This window comes from Cajanus cajan, chromosome 7 (genome assembly GCF_000230855.2).
Source record: "Cajanus cajan strain Asha chromosome 7, NIPB_CcT2T_4, whole genome shotgun sequence".
Taxonomy (NCBI): Eukaryota; Viridiplantae; Streptophyta; class Magnoliopsida; order Fabales; family Fabaceae; genus Cajanus; species Cajanus cajan.
In genome coordinates this window covers 40,956,293-40,977,762 of record NC_138523.1, presented here as the reverse complement: position 1 = coordinate 40,977,762, position 21,470 = coordinate 40,956,293, and the positions used below count along the sequence as shown (strand labels likewise).

The 21,470-nt window shown below is 27.9% G+C and overlaps 2 protein-coding genes across 2 annotated transcripts; both read right to left on the bottom strand.

The window, feature by feature from the left end:
* Positions 1 to 4,680: 4,680 nt before the first annotated feature.
* On the bottom strand, positions 4,681 to 7,576 carry LOC109813938 (calmodulin). The gene is made up of 4 exons (XM_020378233.2): positions 7,109 to 7,576; positions 6,842 to 6,999; positions 5,960 to 6,037; positions 4,681 to 5,720 (listed from the first exon to the last, which is right to left on the bottom strand). The coding sequence occupies exons 1-4, from the start codon at positions 7,182 to 7,184 to the stop codon at positions 5,586 to 5,588; spliced, it is 447 nt and encodes a 148-aa protein (XP_020233822.1). The 5' UTR covers positions 7,185 to 7,576; the 3' UTR covers positions 4,681 to 5,585.
* A 5,562-nt stretch (positions 7,577 to 13,138) lies between these two features.
* On the bottom strand, positions 13,139 to 16,177 carry APG1 (S-adenosyl-L-methionine-dependent methyltransferases superfamily protein). The gene is made up of 4 exons (XM_020378252.3): positions 16,052 to 16,177; positions 15,382 to 15,964; positions 14,635 to 14,941; positions 13,139 to 13,487 (listed from the first exon to the last, which is right to left on the bottom strand). The coding sequence occupies exons 2-4, from the start codon at positions 15,948 to 15,950 to the stop codon at positions 13,332 to 13,334; spliced, it is 1,032 nt and encodes a 343-aa protein (XP_020233841.1). The 5' UTR covers positions 15,951 to 15,964; positions 16,052 to 16,177; the 3' UTR covers positions 13,139 to 13,331.
* Positions 16,178 to 21,470: the final 5,293 nt, after the last annotated feature.

Genomic DNA, 21,470 nt, shown 5'->3' with positions numbered 1-21,470 from the left:
GAGGGTGTGCGAGAGAGGGCGTTCTAGAGTGAGCAAGAGGTAGGGTTCGAGAGTGCATTTGAGAGTGTTTCAGAGGGTCAGCAACTATACTCATTTTAATTTTATAATTTTTATTTTAAAAAGTATTAATTAAGTTTTTATTTATTCAAATTTATTGAATTTGATTTATTTTAAAATTAAATTTACTCTTATTTTTTAAAAATAATTGAAGTTAAAAGGAAAAGAAATTTGATTAAATTAAAATATTTTAAAAAATTAAAGACTCAATTGAGTATTTTCAAAATAAATTTAATATTTAAATAAGAAAATTAATTATTGAATCTTTTAAAAATAAGAGAACCAAATTTAACTTAAAAAATATTAAATAAATTATATAAATTATTATATAATATAAGAAATATTTATAATTAATATAAATAGAAATATAAATTATTAATTGTTATATTAGTTTTTATTTGTTAAAAAAATTCAATCTTTAATTTGTTTCTTACGTTTAATAACATTATTTTTATTTTAGAAGGTATCAATTAAGTTTTTATTTATTAAAATATGTTAAATAAGTTATTTTTTAATTAAGTAAACATTGATTAAATTAATCTTATTTTTAAAAATTAAAGATTCAATTCAAGTTTCTCAAAAATATATAGTAATATAACATTATAAGATCTTATCATATAAAAACTTATTATATAAGATCTTAAACAAGTATTATTTCTTAAAACATATCATTATTCATTGATCTTATTACATAAAAATTTATTATATAATATCTTAAATAAGTTATTTCTTTAAATATATCCTTATTTATCGGATGTTTAATAGTAATATAATTTGTTGAAATCTTTATTAATATGATTCGCTGAATATCTAATTAAAACTTACATCGTATAAAATCCAAATTAAAGAAAAAGGTAACAAACACATGTACCATGACAACTAATAAACTAAAAAACCATAAACAGAAAATGAAACACAAAAGGAAAGCAAATTATATATATATATATATATATATATATATATATATATATATATATATATATATATATATATATATATATATATATATATATATATATATTAAAGAAGATGGATCTTTTTACTCTAAGAGTTACATAGACTTACTCCGTTCAATAACTCATTTTCTCTATGAAATTTCAATTATCTAACCGTTCAATTTAAAGTTCTTAATGCATAGATCAAATATGTAAATTGTTAGAAAATTTAAAAATCATTTGATACTTCGTTTCATTAATTTTAATCAATGTATAAAATGATTATATGATTATCCGTCAATTTGAATTAATGAAATGAAGTATCAAATAATTTTTAAATTTTTTACAAATTTGTAAATTTGATCTATGCATTAAATTTTTTAAATTGAACAGTTTGATCGTTAATAATAATTAAAAATTATTTATTTATTTAGGTTATCACATACCATTATACATTTCATGTCTTTAAATCTTTTAATAAAAAGTTAAATTAATAACTAAAAATTATTTATTTATTTCTTAAGAATTGAGGGTATATAATTATCCATTATTTTGGAGACAAAAATTAGTTACAAGATGACGTATATATATTTCCCTTTATCTATTACTATATACATATAATCAAACAACTATATGTTTAACTATTTTTCTTCCATTCATTTTCTCAGTCTCTCTGTCTCTGTCTCTATATATATATATAGACAAACAGGTTATACTAACAGTAATACCGGGTGTAACTTTTATTAAGTATTACACACCACTCGATAATTAATTATTATATTATGAATAATAATAATATATATATTTAATTCATCTTTAAAAATAATTGAAGTTAAAAGGAAAAGAAATTTGATTAAATTAATATATTTTAAAAAATTAAAGACTCAATTGAGTATTTTCAAAATAAATTTAATATTTACATAAGAAAATTAATTATTGAATCTTTTAAAAATAAGATAATCAAATTTAACTTAAAAAATATTAAATAAATTATATGAATTATTATATAATATAAGAAATATTTATAATTAATATAAATAGAAATATAAATTATTAATTGTTATATTAATTTTTATTTGTTAAAAAAATTCAATCTTTAATTTGTTTCTTACGTTTAATAAAGTAAAACTGAATTCATCTTTTCTTTATGTTTTCCATTAAATATGGTACACAAAAGTTAAAGCTATTCATTATTCTAAATTATATTTTAATTAAAAATAATTTTTTAGTAAATAAAAAGTATTATAATAAATAATTAAACTAAAAAAAATAAATTATATAATAATTAATTTTTTTAATGATGTTAAATTAAATATTTTAATTATTTTATAAAAAAATGTTTTACCTACGGAATATTATCTACGAAATTTTTTCCGTAGATAATTTTCAGTTATCTACGGAAATATCCGTAGATAAGTTATCTACGGAAAATTCCGTAGATAACTTATCTACGGAAATTTCCGTAGATAACTTATCTACGGATATTTCCGTAGATAACTGGAAATTATCTACGGAAAAAATTCCGTAGATAATATTCCGTAGAAAATTAAATATTATCTACGAAAAATATTCCGTAGATAATATTCCGTAGATAACTAAATGTTATCTACGGAAAAATTTCCGTAGATAATATTCCGTAGATAATATCAATTTTTCTTGTAGAGTTTTAATGTCTTTCTTATTTTTTTTTTTCAAAATTCAAGCTAAAAAGTTATTGATATAATTATTTTGATTAACATATTTTAATGTAATAAATAAAATATGAATAATTAATCATTTTATTATTTAAGAAAAAATTAAAACTTGGCAATATGATTGTGAGATATGACTTAGGGGTAGAGGAACTTCAAGAATCAAACACTTCTCTTTCTTTTCTCAATTTCTTAAGGGATGATCTCTGAGACTCGGAGTTGAGAATGTTGTGGTGTAACTGTAGAACTTGAGTTGTTGGAACTCAGAGTCCATTTCTTTCTCATTCTCTTCTTCTACCTCGGAGTATCCTAGAGATCTTTGTTCTCTTCTTCTTCCTCAAAAAGCTCAAAATCAAGGTAAGAGAACCGGGAAATCTTGGGTTTTTGGTTAACATATTGGGTCGTAATGAATTAAGACTTAAAATTTGTAGAATTTCTAAATATTTGTGGCTATGGGGATGGATTCAAAGTGGTTGCATGTTGAAACTAGACTTTTGGTGTTCTTGATGGAATTGAATTTTCTTAGTGTAAGTGATAAAACTTGATAAACTAGAGGAGGGATTGATATTTCATTTGTTGTGATTGAGCCGATACTTTGGGCTTGAAAACAATTAGGTTAGTTCGGTATGATGGAAATCACTTAGATATTTATGTTGTTAGGAGATCTTCATAGGTAAATACATGATGACACATTGGTTGATATGTTTTTATATGATATATGTTGAAGTGTGTTCATATGTACTATTGATGTTTTAAGGGACATGATTGGATGATGTACATGTTTGCTTCAAGTGTGTTAACTTTCATGTATGATATATGGTATGATGTTGTATATTATAGATTTGTTTTCTATATGTACATGTTTTCAAACTTTAGTTTACCCTTTATTGTTTTCATAGTGGTTTGAACTACAATGATCATATGTTGTATGAGAGCAGATTAAGGTTAGGCTTGAGGAGCTAATGTGGACAAATTTTGTGATCCTTTTTTATGACAGTACTATCAATCTATCTTGTATAGGTGTACTCGATCGACACTAGAATGTATGATAATTTGGGATTACTGTATAGATGTATATATACTATTTATATTAGTTTGGTTGTTTACTTATATACGAATATTATATATATGTATGTTATGTTTATTCCCTTAATCCTTTATGTTCTAGTAATTTAGTTTTTGCTGCTAGTAGTAGTGATTCCACATAGTAGATTGTTACAATGATAATCATTGTAATTATTTTCAATATGAAAAATACTTATATATAATATGTTATTTTTTTTATCATTTTATTAAAATTGTAGTAAAAAAGTACTTATATATAATATTTAACTATTTAGATAAGAGTTTATAAAAGTTATAATTTTATTTAGTCTTTATCTTTTAATTATTAAACTTTTCTTAATTATAAAGTAGGCTTTTTGTAACTTGACTAGACTAGATCGACTCAAATACATTTATAACACAGACTTTGTTGAATTAGGTTAAAATAAGTTATATTTAATTTAAACTTAAAATTTAAAGCTTAAATCCAATAATTTATTAAATGAGTTTGAATTTGTCTGAAGTAACAAGTTTGACTCATTTTTGTTAAATCCAAAGCTAATGAATTTTTTTTTTAATTTTTGCACCAATTATTTGATGGCGCCCTGTTTTATTAAAAAAATAATATAAATATTTCTTTATATTTTTAATCTATTCCGTTTTTTATGTTACCCATACAGTATTTCTTGTACTTAACACATTTATGTATTTCTTTATATTCATAAAATATTAATTAATTATATATTAAAGTTCTTGTTTATGTTATATATATTAATAAGTATTTTTTTCTTGATACTTGACCATATAGTACTATAAATACCGTTGATGTTATTCTTCAATTATTCAATCAGAATTGAAGTTTTAGGTTAAAATAAAATTTTGAGTCTGTTTTTATTTGATATTTTAATTTAATTTAATTCCTTGAACTTGAAAAAAATATTTTTTAATTTCTTAAAGTATTTTTATTAGTCAAATTGATTTTTCTATCAAATGTTTTACATTAATATAGTATAACCTTAAATAAAAAATAAGGGATCTAAAGAGAAATGTTAATAACATACTTTTTTAAAACACATTCTTTAATTAATTAAAATTTATTAAAAATACAATATTAATATGACTCATATCTTATTTAATGATTTTTTCTATTAATTCTATAATTTTCAATAAATTCTAATCAATTAAAATGAATATGTTAAAATAAGTATGTTAGAATATATTTTGTTAACACTCCTTAAAATCAAAATTATATTTTACTCAGGGTTTTATTTTAATAATATACGTCAATATTTAAATAATTTTTTTTATTACGCATGATTTTGTTTAAGATTAATGCTTACGGTGTTGCATGTAAATTTTATATCCAAATTAAAATTCTGCTCCCACTCCCCATTACCATGACCATATTTACAGTTTCTATGCTTCTTTCAGTAATAACTAAAAAATGTTAATATATAATAAATCCACGAGATTTTATAATGTTCTTTACCATTTTCTCATTAATTGAAATTATGTTGTTTTATCAAATCGAAGAAAATTTTGAATAGTCAATATTTTTAATTGTTAATATTTTTACTAATGAACTCCCTAATTCACATATGGAAAGTTATGTCATTTTGCCTAACTTAAGAAGATACCTTACTTTATTATTTATGAGTTATGTACACACGTGCATCACATTTTATTAGAAGTTTGACAAAAATTAAAGGATGTGCTTAGACGAGGGATTCAAGGGTGAAAGAATGGGGAGAATCAACATTTGAATAGAAAGGAATAAAGAGAAAATAGTTAAAAGAAAAGTCAATGGTGTTAATAATGGTTCCGACAACCTAAAACTTCCAAATTCAAATGAGACGGATCAACGTTGCATCATCAACTTTGCAAATTCTTCATAGCTAACTCGACCATCCCCATCCATATCTGCTGCTCTAATCATTTGTTTAGCTTCTTCCTCTGTTAGCCTCTCTCCCAATTTCATCATTACGTGTCTCAGCTATAAAACACAAACCATCAAAACTCTCTTTTTTTAATCACCGTTAATGAGTTAGCAAGTAATTAAGAGAAAAGTAAAACTCACTTCATAATTATAAACCCTACGTGATTGAATATACTTACTTCTTTATATAAAAAAAAATCTTAAATTAAAATTAATCTACACATAAACAATTTTAATGTGAGGCTGCATGAAAGGTGAAGAAATGCAAAATTTTAGCTGCATGGGAAGTTGTTTACCTCAGTAGCTGATATATATCCATCATTGTCTCTGTCAAATACTTTGAACGCGTCTTTTAGCTCCTCAGTCAGATTCTCCTAACAAAATTGAAAATTAATTTAATCATGACCTTTACTTAAGCAGTCAGATAATGACTAATGCTGGATTTTCCTCAGTCAAATTATTATAATGGCAATTAATTTCATAAGTAAGACCTTGGCCTTTTCTATCAAAATAAAAAGTGACAATTATACTATCTCTCTTCTCAATATACTTGCACTTTGTTTTGTTTGATTTTCTTATTGTCATTCAATTTTATTTTATTTTTTTTAAATTTCATTTGTGGGGTGTGAATTCTCGAGAGCTTGCTTTCACGCACAGACCCTCTCTTTCATGGGAGAAATGCTCTGTTCCAGTATAAATCAACTTTTAAAATACAAATAAAATAGCAAAGATTAATTTTGTAAACGTGAACGAACTCAAATAAAAATTATATGCAAATGATCTTTGTTTAGAGAATATTTGTTTTCACCGTAAGAGCTACAACTATTCCACTTAAATTAACTTAAAATCGTCTCTACTAAACAAAACAATTTTTTTTTTTAAATCCGCACAAATACATGCACATCTCCAATTAGAGCATTAGTAATGAAGGTAATATTTGAGATATCAAGTTATACATGTAAGCTTTAAAATATTAAATATTCATCAATTTAGTTGTTAAACAGATATATTTTATTAAGAAACTAATTAATTAATTTGTAAAAAAAATAGTCGAGAGACTACTTAGCTTGATTTATAATACGTATTATTTTTAATATAAAGACTATTTTAAAAAAGAAAAAAAAAGTAACAATATAAGAATATGAAATTGATGATATAATTTGATTTTTATTTCTTACCTCCATTGTCATTCCCATGATATTCAAGAACTCTTCAAAATTTACACTCCCGTTCCCATTAATTTCAACTTCTCTTAGCATTTCTCGAATTTCTTCTTTTGTTGGGTTTCCGTCTAAAGATTGGATAATGGATTTCAGTTCGTCCACAGTAATGAATCCTAGACATCACAAACATGCATTTTGAATCAAAGTTAAGTAAAAATGGTCTTTATTAAACAATCATCAACATTATTTTATGTTAGAACTGGGACATGCAAAAGAGCACACCGTCAGAATCCTTGTCAACAACGTCAAAGGCTTCATGGAATATAGCTATTTGATCTTCTCTCCATGCATCTGCCATTATAAATTTGCTGCAGCAGCCTCAACTGAAGTTGAAATTTAATTTGCTTATTGCCGATGGAAGAGTGTGGTAGAGCAATTTTAATTTGTCTTTTTAATAATACTATGTTCCTTCAGTTTCACTTTGCTTTTATAGATGTCTTGTGGGACATTTCTTCTTCTTCATTGAAATAGTCAAAGCACGTTCGATGGGGAATTCTTCCTATTCTCAATTCAAAAGACTAGAATTTTTCCAGAAGCATATATGATAGGAGTCACAATTTAATGGAAGAATTTTTCAATGGGGTTCCTTTCTTGTTCCAACTCCCAACTACAAAAGGAATCATATATTAGCATCTAATGAATATTAATTAAGAAATTAATATTAATGTAAAATTATTGTTTTAATAGATATTAATTAAGAGGTAACAATTTCCATTTAATTAAAGTGAGAGTAATGAATGAGTATACAGTATATCTTTATTATTGGAACTGGACAATTCCACCAAACCGGACAACAGTCTAGTTTAATTAGGTAGCCCTAAAGAATATTCTCATGGAACCGATGTAAAAACAAAATAAATTCATTAAACCGAGACAAATTAATCATATTTGACGACAATTTGGTCAAATAGGTTCAAATATATATATATATATATATATATATATATATATATATATATATATATATTATCTAATGATTCCTTAATATCCTATTCACACCCTCCCCGTAATCTTCTTTACGTTCTTTATGATGAAGTTGTTTTTACTTGTCCAAACATCGCTTGCTTATTTAACTTTTTTTTGTATGTTTATAAAATTATAAATGTTATGCTATCATTATAACTTAATTTAATATATTAAAAGTTCAAATAATATTATTTAATTATTAAGAATTTAACTATAATCAAACCATTTAATTTAAAATCAATATTTCTTTCACTGATTTCAATAATTTATTCAATTTTAAAAACCTTGTTATATATGCAAATTTAATTTATTAATCAATCCCTATATATTATACATGAATGTAATGACCTAATAAGTCATTGTACTTATCATGGGAATCGATGATAATGCAAAAGTTAAAGAAAACTTACATGAACTATCTAGATGGATTAGTCAATAGAAGCAAATGACTATACATGTAATAACATGTATGGAAATATACACTACATATAAAGTCCATCATGTATATTATATACACCATAGTCTAAACCACTACAAAATGCACTCTAGATAGCCAATTGAGAACTCTAAATCATGACTCCATTAGGAGAGTCATACAATACAAGCCACCTTCAATGTGACTTGACACCATCACTCTAGCCAATCATCTAATATTATCCTACTCGCATACCAAGTATGGTCATCGTAGTTCTAACCACAAGAAAAAGAATGATAAACTTATGAAAGAAACAACATACAACAATACAACAAAAGCGTATATGAACAATAGAACAACTCACAACTTAACAACTTACTCAACTATTATCAACTTTAATATACTCAACATCTCAACATACAAATATTAACAGTTAATACGTTGTCACACATGTCAACTAAGAAGATCTCCTACAACTGAGGTGAATAATTTAAGTGATTTGACTCTACCGAACCACAACATTAAACCTATTTCAACCAAGTTAGGTATAATACAATGTTAGGCCTTAAAGAGAGTCAAGTATAGACAACTTAGTTTGATTTATCAAGTTTTGTCACTTAAACTAGGAAGTATATGATACTATGTAATGGTTGAACAATTTGGATATGAACTTATCACGACATTAGTTTGTAACATTAAGTCACTGTGGCATTAGCACACTGACTACCCTCCAAATATCACAACCCTCTAATACTAAGTTAGAGACCAAGTCTCCAACTTCGTACTTTACTCAATTAGTCATTCAACTAGGATATGGTTTGACTACCACTACTAGAAAAGTGTCATTTTTTTGTAAATTTTCTGCAAAAAAATATTCGCAGAATTTTTTTGCGAATTTTCCTGCAAAAAAATATTCGCAGAAGTTTTTTGCCAATTTTCCTGCAAAAAATAATTTACAGATATTTCTTACAAATTTTGCTACAATTTTAATAATCATAGAAAAAAAATTTCCATGGTAAAAATTTGCAGAAAATATTGTAAGAATTTTATTTTATTTCTTGCAGATTTTCTTGCAAAAATAAATTCGCAAGTAATGTTTACTAAATGGTAGAAAAATTTTGCAGGTAACTTTTCCTGCGGATTTTCCTGCAAATTTTAATTCGCAGGAAAAATAAAAAAATATATTTAAATTCATAAGTTTAATATTTTAAAAAATCTCCAAGTCCCACATCGATTGAAAATAAAATAATTAAAGAGTATATAAGTTGGGGCAACACTTACCTTACAAGTTGAATTGTATGGTTGAGTGTTAGGCTTATAATCTACAATTTTAGAATTCAAAAGATTATGTATGAGGCATGAAAATAAATGATTATGAATTCTTAAAATATATAATTTATAGTAATTTTTTTTTAAATTTTTTCGTAAAAAATATTCCTGCAGAATTTCTTGCGAAAAAATTCGCAGGAAAGTTTCCTGCAAATTTTTTTTTGCAAGAAACTTTCCTGCAAATTTTCCTACGGATTTTTTTGCAGGAAAATTTCCTGCAAATTTTTTTTTGCAGGAAACTTTCATGTGAATTTTAAAATTCGCAAAAATATATTATCCACGAAGGTATTACCTGCAAATAAAATTTTGCAGAAAAATTTGTAGGAACAACGTTTCCTGCAAATTTTTATGAAAAATTCGTAGGAAAAATCGCATGTAATTAGAAAAATTCTAGTAGCGTACATCCATATCAATCCACATAGACCTTAGAGGGAAAACCAACTTTAAAGCAATATAATTCGCCTTTAACATCTATGTATCTTAATTAAGACATATATTTCAATCACATGTCCACAATTTCACAACTTAATAGCTATACAATATACAAATTACATACTTAATATCATCATCTCATCTATCAACTTACAACAAAGTATTCGTCATCGTATATTGTCATACATACATCATGGTCAACAATATTCATCAATAGTTCATCATAAAACAACAAGTATACAATAGATGTGTCGCACCCAATGCTACTCAAGCAACACCTGACGCCATCTAGACAAAGAACTCCCTATCTTGCGCATGTTCGACATTGCACCACTCACGCCTAACATGATTGAGGTAAAGAATGTCTCATTCTCTTGTGCTTAGCGTGGTAAAACCCATGTTTGGCCTCAATTAGGCAAAGGCCCTTTGCCTGACTCACGCCCAACAGAAACCTAGACAAAAGCGAGTCTCTCTCCTCACACTCGACGCCTTTCAGATCACGCCCAACACTAGTCCAACCTGAGGTTGTTGCCTCTTCTCACGCTCAATACTACCAATCTTGTTCTCAGTGTGGAGATAGGGAGAACCCTCTGATTAAGTTGTGCTTGACGCGGTGAAGGCATGCTCAACGTGATGAAGACACTTTGACATGACATCAGTTTCGCACTTCTACAGGATATAATTTCGCCCAAAATCCTACAAACAACAACTCACAACCAACATTTTGCAACATACAACAACTATATACAATACAAGCACTTCAAGATTTCACCATCAAAAGCAACATGCAACCAAGTATCAAAGATTCACCATGAGCAAAAGAGGCCTACTTCAAGAACTCTCATACCCGCAACTCAGCCACCAAGAATCAACAACTCAACAAAAAATTAAAGACATAGAAGGGTACCAATCAACATCCACATGACACAATCACAATGCAAGCATCCCTTACCTCTTTGGAGAACCAAAATCTACCAGAGAGGGAAGGGGAAGAAAAAGCTTCACACACTCTGTATGGTTCCAAACCCAAACAATAACTCAGCTACTCAGGTTAGCTCCAAAAGGAAGAAGAAGGAGGAGAAAGTCTCAAGGAGAAAAAAGAAAGAAAATCCTCCCATACTAGTTCTCACTCTTCTATTGAACCTTAGTATTACAACAAATGTCTATCTTGTGCGAGAATATTTTTAAGAATGTTTTTTCAACAAGAGGGTTTGTACATATTTTTTTAACTTTTTATCTAATTCAGTTATTATTTATCATAATTATTTATGAAATAAATATTAATATTTTAAAATAAATCATAAATAAATAAATAATTTTTTTTATAATACAAATTTATTTATCATAAATCTAAAATATAATTTATATTTAAAAATATTTATGTATACTAATTTAAAATATAATTTGTATATTCAAACATAATATTTATTTATATAATTTATAATAAATTTTAATTATATATAATAAACATACTTATGGATTACACGTGTTAAAGTATTATTAAAATCCTATTCCAAGTAATACTAAAATTATTAACCACGTAAGTTCTGAAATAGTCCTTTTCTTCCAAATAAGTACAAAGACCTTAATATCTTATTTAAACTTTTCACATTGTAAGAACAATCTTTATAGTAGAGAATCCTTATTCATTCCGTGTGCATAAATTAATTGAGTTAGTCTTTAACTTGATAAGAAAGAAAATACTCGTGGGAGGAAAAAAAGAAAACATTTCACACCCTCATTCCTGCATGCCAGGTTTACTATGAGTTTGTTTATTTTTGTTCAAATATAATTGCTTTTTTCTTTTTTTCATATTTGATTTTTCTTGCATCCTTATCATAAAGTTCTTAAATTATACGGTAAAGTGAATTCATTTTTAACATAAAATAATCTTTAGGTTTTAACATGTTTTTATCCTTATAATACACTATTTTCTTTTTATGTTGCTTTATTTTATTTTAGTCTTTATAATATATATATATATATATATATATATATATACTTAAAGCATGTTGAAAAGAGATTGATTTTCTCAGTTTTAGGCTTTTAACCGTTTTTTCTAAAAATGTAAATTGCTTTTTGAAAGTGAAACTTTGAAAATTATCATCATTTTTTAATATTTTTTTAAGCTGAATTACTATATAAAATATGATATTTTATTGTATCCAATCGAAATTAGTCATCTAAAAATCATTTTTTAATAAAATTATCTAAATAAATTGTCACTCTAATTAAAATTGATTATAACAATAATTGATTATCAAAATAATCTAATTTTTAAAGTTTTTTCCGACAAACTCTTAGTCCCTAAAATATTAATTTTTAATTAGTCCCTTTGAAAGAAAAATAGTGGGAACAAAATACAAACTATTCACATATTACAAAAAAAAATATTACAAAGATAGACAAAATAATAAGAAACAAAAAAATATTACAAGAACTATTGTAAAAAAAAAATTATAAGAACCAAAACTAAAAACATCACCATATAATACGAACACCTAAAACGAATATTTAAGCGTAATATTTATTAAAAATGGACATTGGAATTTTAGAAAGATATCCATACGAGACAAATTAAGTTTTGAACATGATGACAAAGAAATAATAAATTTGACATGAAGCTTTTCCATAAATAAAATAAGTCATTTCCTTTTGCTTACCCTTTTTTTTCTAGTCAAATTTTATCAATAATATCTTTAAATACTGTTTTAAAAATTTTAATTCTAAAGATATAGAAGTTTACATATTTCCGCAAGCTAATTTCCAGGGATATGTAAGAACAATTTTGGAAAAAATATTTCGCATGTCCAGATGGATTTGTACTAGCCAGGAGAAGAATTTGATATTGCATCTCCTGGAGTCCTGGGCATGCATTACCTTTTTGTGTGTTGAATTTATAAATGTGGTTTGTACCCTACTTTCTATATATGTTGCATACACTTGTAATAATGTCATTACAATAACTTTTCAAAATTTATTAGAAGTGTAAAAGCTTTACGTTCTTCTAAAATTTAGCTTTTGAAAGTGCATACGATTTTAATATTTTCAGAATTTAAGTTCCAAAATCGTTCCTACATATTTTCAGAAATTAAATTGACCGTGTAAAATACAGTCGCATAAGGCCCTCCCACCAAAAATTATCATTAGCTCGCAAGAGAAGCCAGAAAATACAGTCGCATATAATGAACTTATTGACGTTTGATAAAATATTTCTTAACTGCACGTATATTTGAATTTGATGAAACATTGAACAAGACACTGATAAGTATCATAAGGTTCACTAACTACCAATATCTCTTATTAGATTGGCTGACCTTCGGGAACAACTTGATCTTTGAGCCACATATAAATAGGAACCAACACATACCATGTAGCTGCAATGGCACCCAAAAGAAAGCGCATTAAGAAGACAAAAGGATTAACAGGCTTTTCAACATCTTCTTCCTTTGGACCAAGCTGCAGCAAATTGTAGAAACCAAAACCAATCAGCATATTTTATATTACTCCCTCTAGTGAAGCTACGATAAGGAAATATTTAATGCACTGCCTTTTTGCAAATTCAAGGGAATAATATTGTCAATTTTTTTTTAAAACAATTCACATATGCAATACAGCCATAAATACTATGACATTATTATTTTGAATAGAAACACTATGCAGTGAAGCAAGAAAACAGTGTCTGGCATAGGCACGTTGGTGCTTTGTTGGAAATCCAGACTCAAAACCGAAGTACTCATAGCATTCACTCAAAGAACCTAAAAGATAACATTTAGTTGAAGAAACCCATTACATTTTCCTGCCTATGTACAATAATTTTGTTAACATATGAATTGTATTATTGAACTTCAATTTATTCAAAGAATGAGTTGAAATGAAAGTTTGAAAAACCTGAATTAACCGAGCATGTAAATTAAAACTGAAAGAAACCAGTAAAACCAATCTCATTAGTTTGTTCATCATACTTAGTGAATGGTTTTTTTTTATTATTATTTTCATTTTTCTTTATTAACACAAGTAAACAGTTTAACTGTTTCAATGTTATACTTTCTTTCCTTATTACCAATATATGACCAGTCATCTTCAAGCACAAGTGCAAAACAGCCTAAGAAAATATAAAAAAAAATATGTACATATTCACGGTAAGAGGATTTTTGTGACCTTAAAGTTTCATTAAGGAAGACAGAAATTTGTGCCAGCCTCCAAAAATAAACTTGTCGGTAAAAGGATCAAAATCATAAAGAATGGGATATATACTCAAATGTGCTCAAGTAAACAGAATTCAGGAAAGATGGGGCAACAAAGAATAATGTTAATTCTAGTGTTAAATGTGTAATAGTTGGTCAGTATGAGGTGTCCACAGCTGTTAACTATCCAAGTTTCCACTTGGTTTATGTTCTGCAAATCATAAAATGTTAGGATGTATATTTGCATAAACAGACGCACGCCATCAACGAGAGAGATAAGGCAACATACAATACAACCTGCCTACGATTCTAAGATAAAGTAAAACAATAAAAAAAAAAAAAAAAAAATCCCCCAAAAAGAACAAGGGCCAGCAAACATACAGCTAAAATACAGATTGAGAAGCTAAGATGACAAATACCTGCAAAGGAGAATCTCCAGATGCAGGCTTAACACCAGTCACTGAACAACCCATAATCAAGCCATGACGGCGAACCCCACGATACCACTTTGGGCCAATCCTTTTTAGTTGGACATCCTTAAACCCTGCCTTCTGAAACCACTCAATATACTCTTCCTCCTTGGGGAAGAGCATCCAAACATCTGCAAAGAAACGTGACAACCAAAATGTTGGGTAGACCGGACCAATTAGACACGCTTTGCCCCCAAGTTTCAAAACCCTGTATGCTTCCTTGATGCCACGCTGCGGATCGGGCCAGTACTCAATACTAAGAAACAAAAGCATATCATCAATCATCATCATCACCTCTTTTAAAGCAAACTACTACATCTATATACAAAAAAGAGTAAATTACATTGACACTTCCTGCGGTTTCCTGAACTTACAGATAAATCATCTGTTTTTTCTAACCCTTTACTAAGGGTACTAACTTCCCTTAATAGTTTGAATAAAAAATAACATTGACACCCCTTAGACACTACATTAATCCCCTTAACTGTTTGAAAAACATTATATTTTGTCTTCTATAAAGGATGTTGCTATAAACGTTTAAAAAACAGGGGATTACATGCAATCTCACGAAGCCTCAGGAGGTGCTAGAGTAATTTACTCTACAAATAACTTGAAATCTATGTCAGTGAATAAATTGAACACTTGAACAAGACGAATGCAAAGTTGTGATCATTTTTGGTGAAGACACAGGCATACCTTCCTGCGGATACATATCTATCAGCATAATCGGTTCGAAAGGGGAGATCCTCAGCATCCCCTTGGACTATTTTGCAGTCCTTGAGCGGCTCCTTCTGCTTGGCCCTAGCAAGCTGATGGGGTGACTGGTCAAGAATGGTGACATTCTTTGCATCAACATGTTTGACAATACCCAAAGTGGTGAAACCCGTGCCACCACCAACATCCAACACTATCATGTTCCTGTCACTGAGATCAGCGGGTTCAAGGGCATCATCCCTCATGTCCTCGGTCCAATGGCCAGGGTTAATAACATGGTCATACACAATTGAGAGAAACCTATAGAACCAAAAAGCCTCTTTTTTGTGCTGAATGAACCTAGGCTGCGAGCTTGGCCTCGAAGCCGAGACACTGCACTTGGGTACCACAATGTTTGGGATTCTAATTCTAGTATTAGCACTAGTGGTGGCTACGAAACTCACTCTTGGAAAGGTCTTACCGTGCAAATCGGAACCCGTGAATCCGAAGCCGTTTCCATTTAGGGTTCTGAGTGTGAGCTTTTCGGTTCCACTCAGCATTAGTGAAGCCATTGAATTGAATGAATCTGCAAAAACCACAAAGGAGTTGGTCCAATTGAACTGAAACGTACCCTACAAGGAGAGTTGTTATCCTCAAGAAAAACTACCCTTACCCTTCGGTGAGGGAGGGGTTGGAAGGTGGAAGTTGGAGCCACAAGCTTCAAGCCAACGAGTTTAAATGCCTTGTCGTTCATAAAGATAAACTTTAACGATTATTAATATCCATTATTGTATTTGTTATGTAAGAGAGGAAATAACAATAAAAAATATTTTTAATTTTTTAAATTAATTTGATGTCATTTTTAATTTTATTCTTTTATTTATTTTTTTCATTCTTAATCTAAATAATAATAAAATATATTTCAATAATATTTCTCTTAAAGTATTAAATATTATTTTATTTTTTTAACGATTGATTTTTTCTATTATTGTTGTTGTGAGATATGTTTCAAATTATATTAGTGTTATAATGTTGTAAGGCCCGCAGTATTCCTCCTCCCCCTCTCATTTCTATTCATTCCCTTTATTCATTCATTTTTCCTTTTTGAACCTCAAATGGCCTAAACACCCATCTTTCCTTCACTCTTCACTCTTCACTCTTCACTCTTTAGTTGAAATGGATACAATTATGGTCTCATTTGCAAGTTGTTGAACCTTAGGAGTGCAAGGAATTCGTTGAAGTTTCGTAGTCATTCCTCAACCCCGAAGTCATGCGGACACTTCTTCTTCTCCTTTCTCTTTAGCTCAGAGTCAGATTCTCCTTCCTCTGAGGTTAGGGAAGCTTCATGCATTTGTTTGTTTTTCCTAGAAATAATTGAGTTGTTGGGTGCAAATTGAAGTTAAAATGGGTTTTGGGGAAGAGTTGAAAATGTGATGGAATTGTGTTGTTTGATGTTTGCATGTAGGGGTGTTCATGGATCGGTTAACCGATCCATTTTTTATAAAGTGGATCGGTTTGATTTTTTTAAAATATGAATTTGTTTTTTTGAAATTGGATTGGTTCGGTGCAGTGCAGTTATCCACTTTTTATTCATATATGGATCAATTTTTTTAAAAAATCAAACTGAATAGAACCGATCCACTTTATAAAAATGGATCGGATAACTGAATCGATTTTATAAAGTGGTTCGGTTCGAATTTTTTTTCAAAATGGATCAGATTTTTCAATACGGATCGGATCAGTTATGGACCGGTTCTGATCAATTTGGATTTTTTGTAAACCCCTATTTGCATGTGGTATTTATGATGATTTCTGAGTTGCATGTTGGGTTGTGTGCTGAAAATGTATGATTTTGTGTGTTGGATCTTTTTGCATTGATGATTTTATATGAATTGGGTGCACTTGCGTTCTGGTTTCGGTGGAAATGGTGAAGAACCTATGTGTTTCTAGCATCAACGGTTGAGCCCTTTGAAAAGGTTGAGCCCTTTGGGGGCTGTGTGCAAGGGGAACATTTAGGGATGGAAAAAATACTCGTACCCGTGAGTATCTGCGGGTAAAATCTGCTATAGATAATAAATGGATAGGCTAATTGGGTACCCGCAGATAATGGGGACGAATAATATTTTACCCGTTTATAAACAGGCGGGGCGGGTATGATGATGGTACCCATTTAATAATATTTCTTAAATATCCTAATTATCCTTGTACCACATAACCCTAAAACTACACTCTCTCATATTATTTTCTTACAAAAGTGAAGTTGATGAAGTTACCAACATGTGTTAAGCATGTTATAGAATTATGTTGGATGTAATTTGATTAATTTTCTAGCTTTGATTGGATTAATAAAATTTATGTATTTTAAGTTGTTTACTTTCGTTTGGAATTATGAGATTGAATTATTGTAGCTTTGTGATGAGACATTAATTTATTTGTGAGATTGGTGTATTTTAAGTTATTGATTATCTTGCATTTTTATTATTATTTCAACAAAATTAACGTCAAATACAAGTTCAAAATTAACATTAAATTTTTATTTTTAATATTTCAACGACATTAAATATAAACTTAAAATTATTTGTAATATAATTTTTTTTAATTTCTTAAAAAATTTATAAATATCCGTGGGTATTCAAGAAATTCATGAATACCCACACGGATATGGGGTGGGTATGAGGCCAATTTTCATTCAGCGGGACGGGGGCGAGTTTACTATTACCCGCCCCCATGGGCCCCCATTGCCATCCCTAGGAGCATTCCCAGGAGGCAAAGTTGTTGGAAACGGTTGAGAGCTTGGTGAAACAGATGAGCCTTTTGAAAGGGCTGAGCCTTTTGGGAGCAACGTGCTAGGGGAGAATTCTTGGAGGCAAAGCGTTGAGCCCTTTAGAGGCGCTGAGCACTTTTGTGCTTTCAGAATTTGACTTTGTGGTCTTCATGAAAGTTTTAGCCTTGGATGTTAGCTTTCCAATGACGTTGGAATCACAAAAAAAAGGTATAAAACTCCAAATATGGATGTTTTAGTAAACAGGGGTCAAGCTGTCAGCATTGGTTATAACTGTTGTAGTTTTTTATAATTTTTAACAAATTAGATGATGGAATTAGGAATTGATGTCTTCATAAGAGTTTTAGTAAATCTTATTAAATTTCATATGAGATAAAGATGAGCATGATAGGAGTAGTATAATTCCAGATACACTATTTTATGTGAAGGATACCATTTCATAATAAGTGATTTGGTTTTGAAAGTTGTTTTGGGTGCTTAGGTTGATTTATGTTGTTTATTTGTGTAAGTTGGCATGATAGATGAATTTTAAACATGTTGGTTGATTTGTATTATGTGTTGGATATGTTGTATGTTGTTGGAGTTGTTATAAGGTTATAAAGTTGCTAAGTTGCCTGATAAAGATGAGTTGAGTAGTTGTTGGCTTAAGTTGTTTATATGTTGTGTATTTGATGAAACTAAGTTGTGTATTTGATGAAACTAAGTTGTGTATTTGATGAAACTAAGTTGTTTACATGTTGTCTATTGTTTTAATTATTAATAAGTCGAGATGTATAAGTTGAAGTAGTTTATTGTTGTAAAGTTGTTTAAAGTTGTTGCGTTGCATTGAGTTGATTAAAAGTTATCAAGATAACTATTGTTGTAAAGCTGAATGAAGGATGTCTATAGTTGTGAATTTGTAAAGTTGACATTGTGATGACTATAGTTTCTCAAGTTGTTTATTCAAGTTTATATTATGATGCTTATTGTTGTAAATTTGTATAAAGATTATTGTTTTAAAGTTATAAAGTTGGGGACATATGGTGAAGATACATAGTACTAAGGTGGTAAGTTGAAAGTTGTTTTAAAGTTGAATCTCTTAGTACTGTGGGCAACATGGAAGTAGTCGATCCATGTCATGGTTGAATGAACAATTTAATTAAGGTATCTAGTAAGAGATGTAGTCTTTGACTAGGTACTGGAGGGTGCGTGATACTTGGAGGGCAGTGGGTGGGCTAACTCCATATGTGGATTGGTGATGCAAGCCAAGACCGTGGTAGGCCCATACCCAAACCCTTCTGCATTGACAATAGTACTGGACCTCCGAGTCTAAGTGGCATACCTAGGCAATTGCCTATTTTTGTCTATACTTGGTTTTCCTCAGAGTTCTTAACAATGCCCTATACCTGACCTGGTTAAAATAGGTCAAATGTTGCCTGTTGTTTTTTTTTTTTTTTTTTATGATTATTGTTGTGAGTTTACCCTAGCATGTTTTCCCTTTGTGGTTGACACTGCGATGACCATACCATGGTATGCGAGCAGATCAGGATTAGGTGCTCTACTAGACTAGGTGAGCTTCTTTTTGGTTGAGACTCAAGAGGAGAGCTGACGTTTCATTTAGTTGATTGATAGCATTCGACTACCTTGTCGTTGTATAGGGTATTATGCCCTACTTTCAGTTATAAATATTATGAACTTTTTAGTTGTGTATTCTCATTGTATATATAATTGTTTAGTAGTGATATTTTATTTTATGCATGTATTTGGACGCTATAGATAGTGTGAGACCTGGTGGGTCGTTACAAATGTGGTATAATATGTTCTTCATTTTCTAGTATTATACTGATGTTTATAAATAATTTTATAAAAATTACTATTTTGTTTTGATGTAAATAAAAATTTAAAATTAAAAAAGAATAAATAACATGTACAAAAATTAAAAATAAAATTGATTTAAATATATTTTTACTCCATATGAAATAAAGTGTTTTAATTATTCTTGTAATATTTTTTAATTTTTATTCTTTTGAAATTTAAAGTCAGTAATTTTTAATAATCATTTTAAAATATATAACACGTTTTGAATTTTATAAAAAAAGTTACATATATCACATTCAAATAAAATATTACATATAATATAAGTATTATTTGAGATAATCATATTATTTTTTAATGAAATTTAAATATATTTTTAATCGTTTAAATTTAAAATAACTCTTTTTAGTCTTTTAAATTTAAGATTAATATTTTAATTTTTATAATTTTAAAAAATATTTATTTTAATTCTAATATTTAAATTTTAATTTTATTAAAAAAATATGAAATAATATCACATAATATTTGTATTTATTAATATATAATATTATTAAACCAGTAACAACAAAAATATAATAGAGTTAAAAAAACATTAAAAAAAATAATGTTTAATACTTTAAGTGAAATATTATTAAAATCTGTTTTATTATTATTTTGATTGAAAGTGAAAAAAAGTAAATGGAAGGACAGAGTTAGAAAGGGCATCAAATTAGTTTTAAAAATTAGAATTAATATTATTTATTATTATTTACTCTCTCAAATAATAAATATACTAAAAAGAAACATTGATAGTGGATTTTTTTTGGTAATCAAAACTAAGAAAACAAACAGAAAAAAGGAAGATTACATCCTACGGAACACCTTTCCAGCCGCATCTGCCGTCACAAATGGGTGTAAACCCTAGGCATGGTATCCAAAACTACTATTTCAGGACACACATTAGAAAAATCGTTTTTTTAAAGATATTTAAGATTTATTAATATCTATTAAATTATTTGATATTATATTTAATTTTGAAATTTTGAAATTAATTTTAAATTTATAAAATTAATTAATTTGCAATATTATTTTTTTATTATTTAAAATTTTAAAAATAAAATAATATAAAAAAAATCGACAAAAATAAAGATTAGCTTTTATATGTACATAGATATATATTCATTTCTCACACACTTTAAACGGAAAATGAATTTAATTAATATTTATAATATAAAATAGATAAATAATTTAATTAAAAAATACGTGTTTTATTTTATTATATTAAATAAATAATATAATATTAATAAATCTCAAAAAGATATATTATATTTTTTGTTTGATTTATTTTTATATTATTAATTATTATAAAATATTATATAAATAATTTTTTTGTGACACCCTTACTACCCCAACACATATATTGTAATAATGAAAACTTAACAAAAACAATTTTCAATTTCGGTAAAAGGGTTCACATGAGAATCTTCAAAATTATTCTTCAATAACCACAACGATAAAAATGAAACGTGAGAGTTTA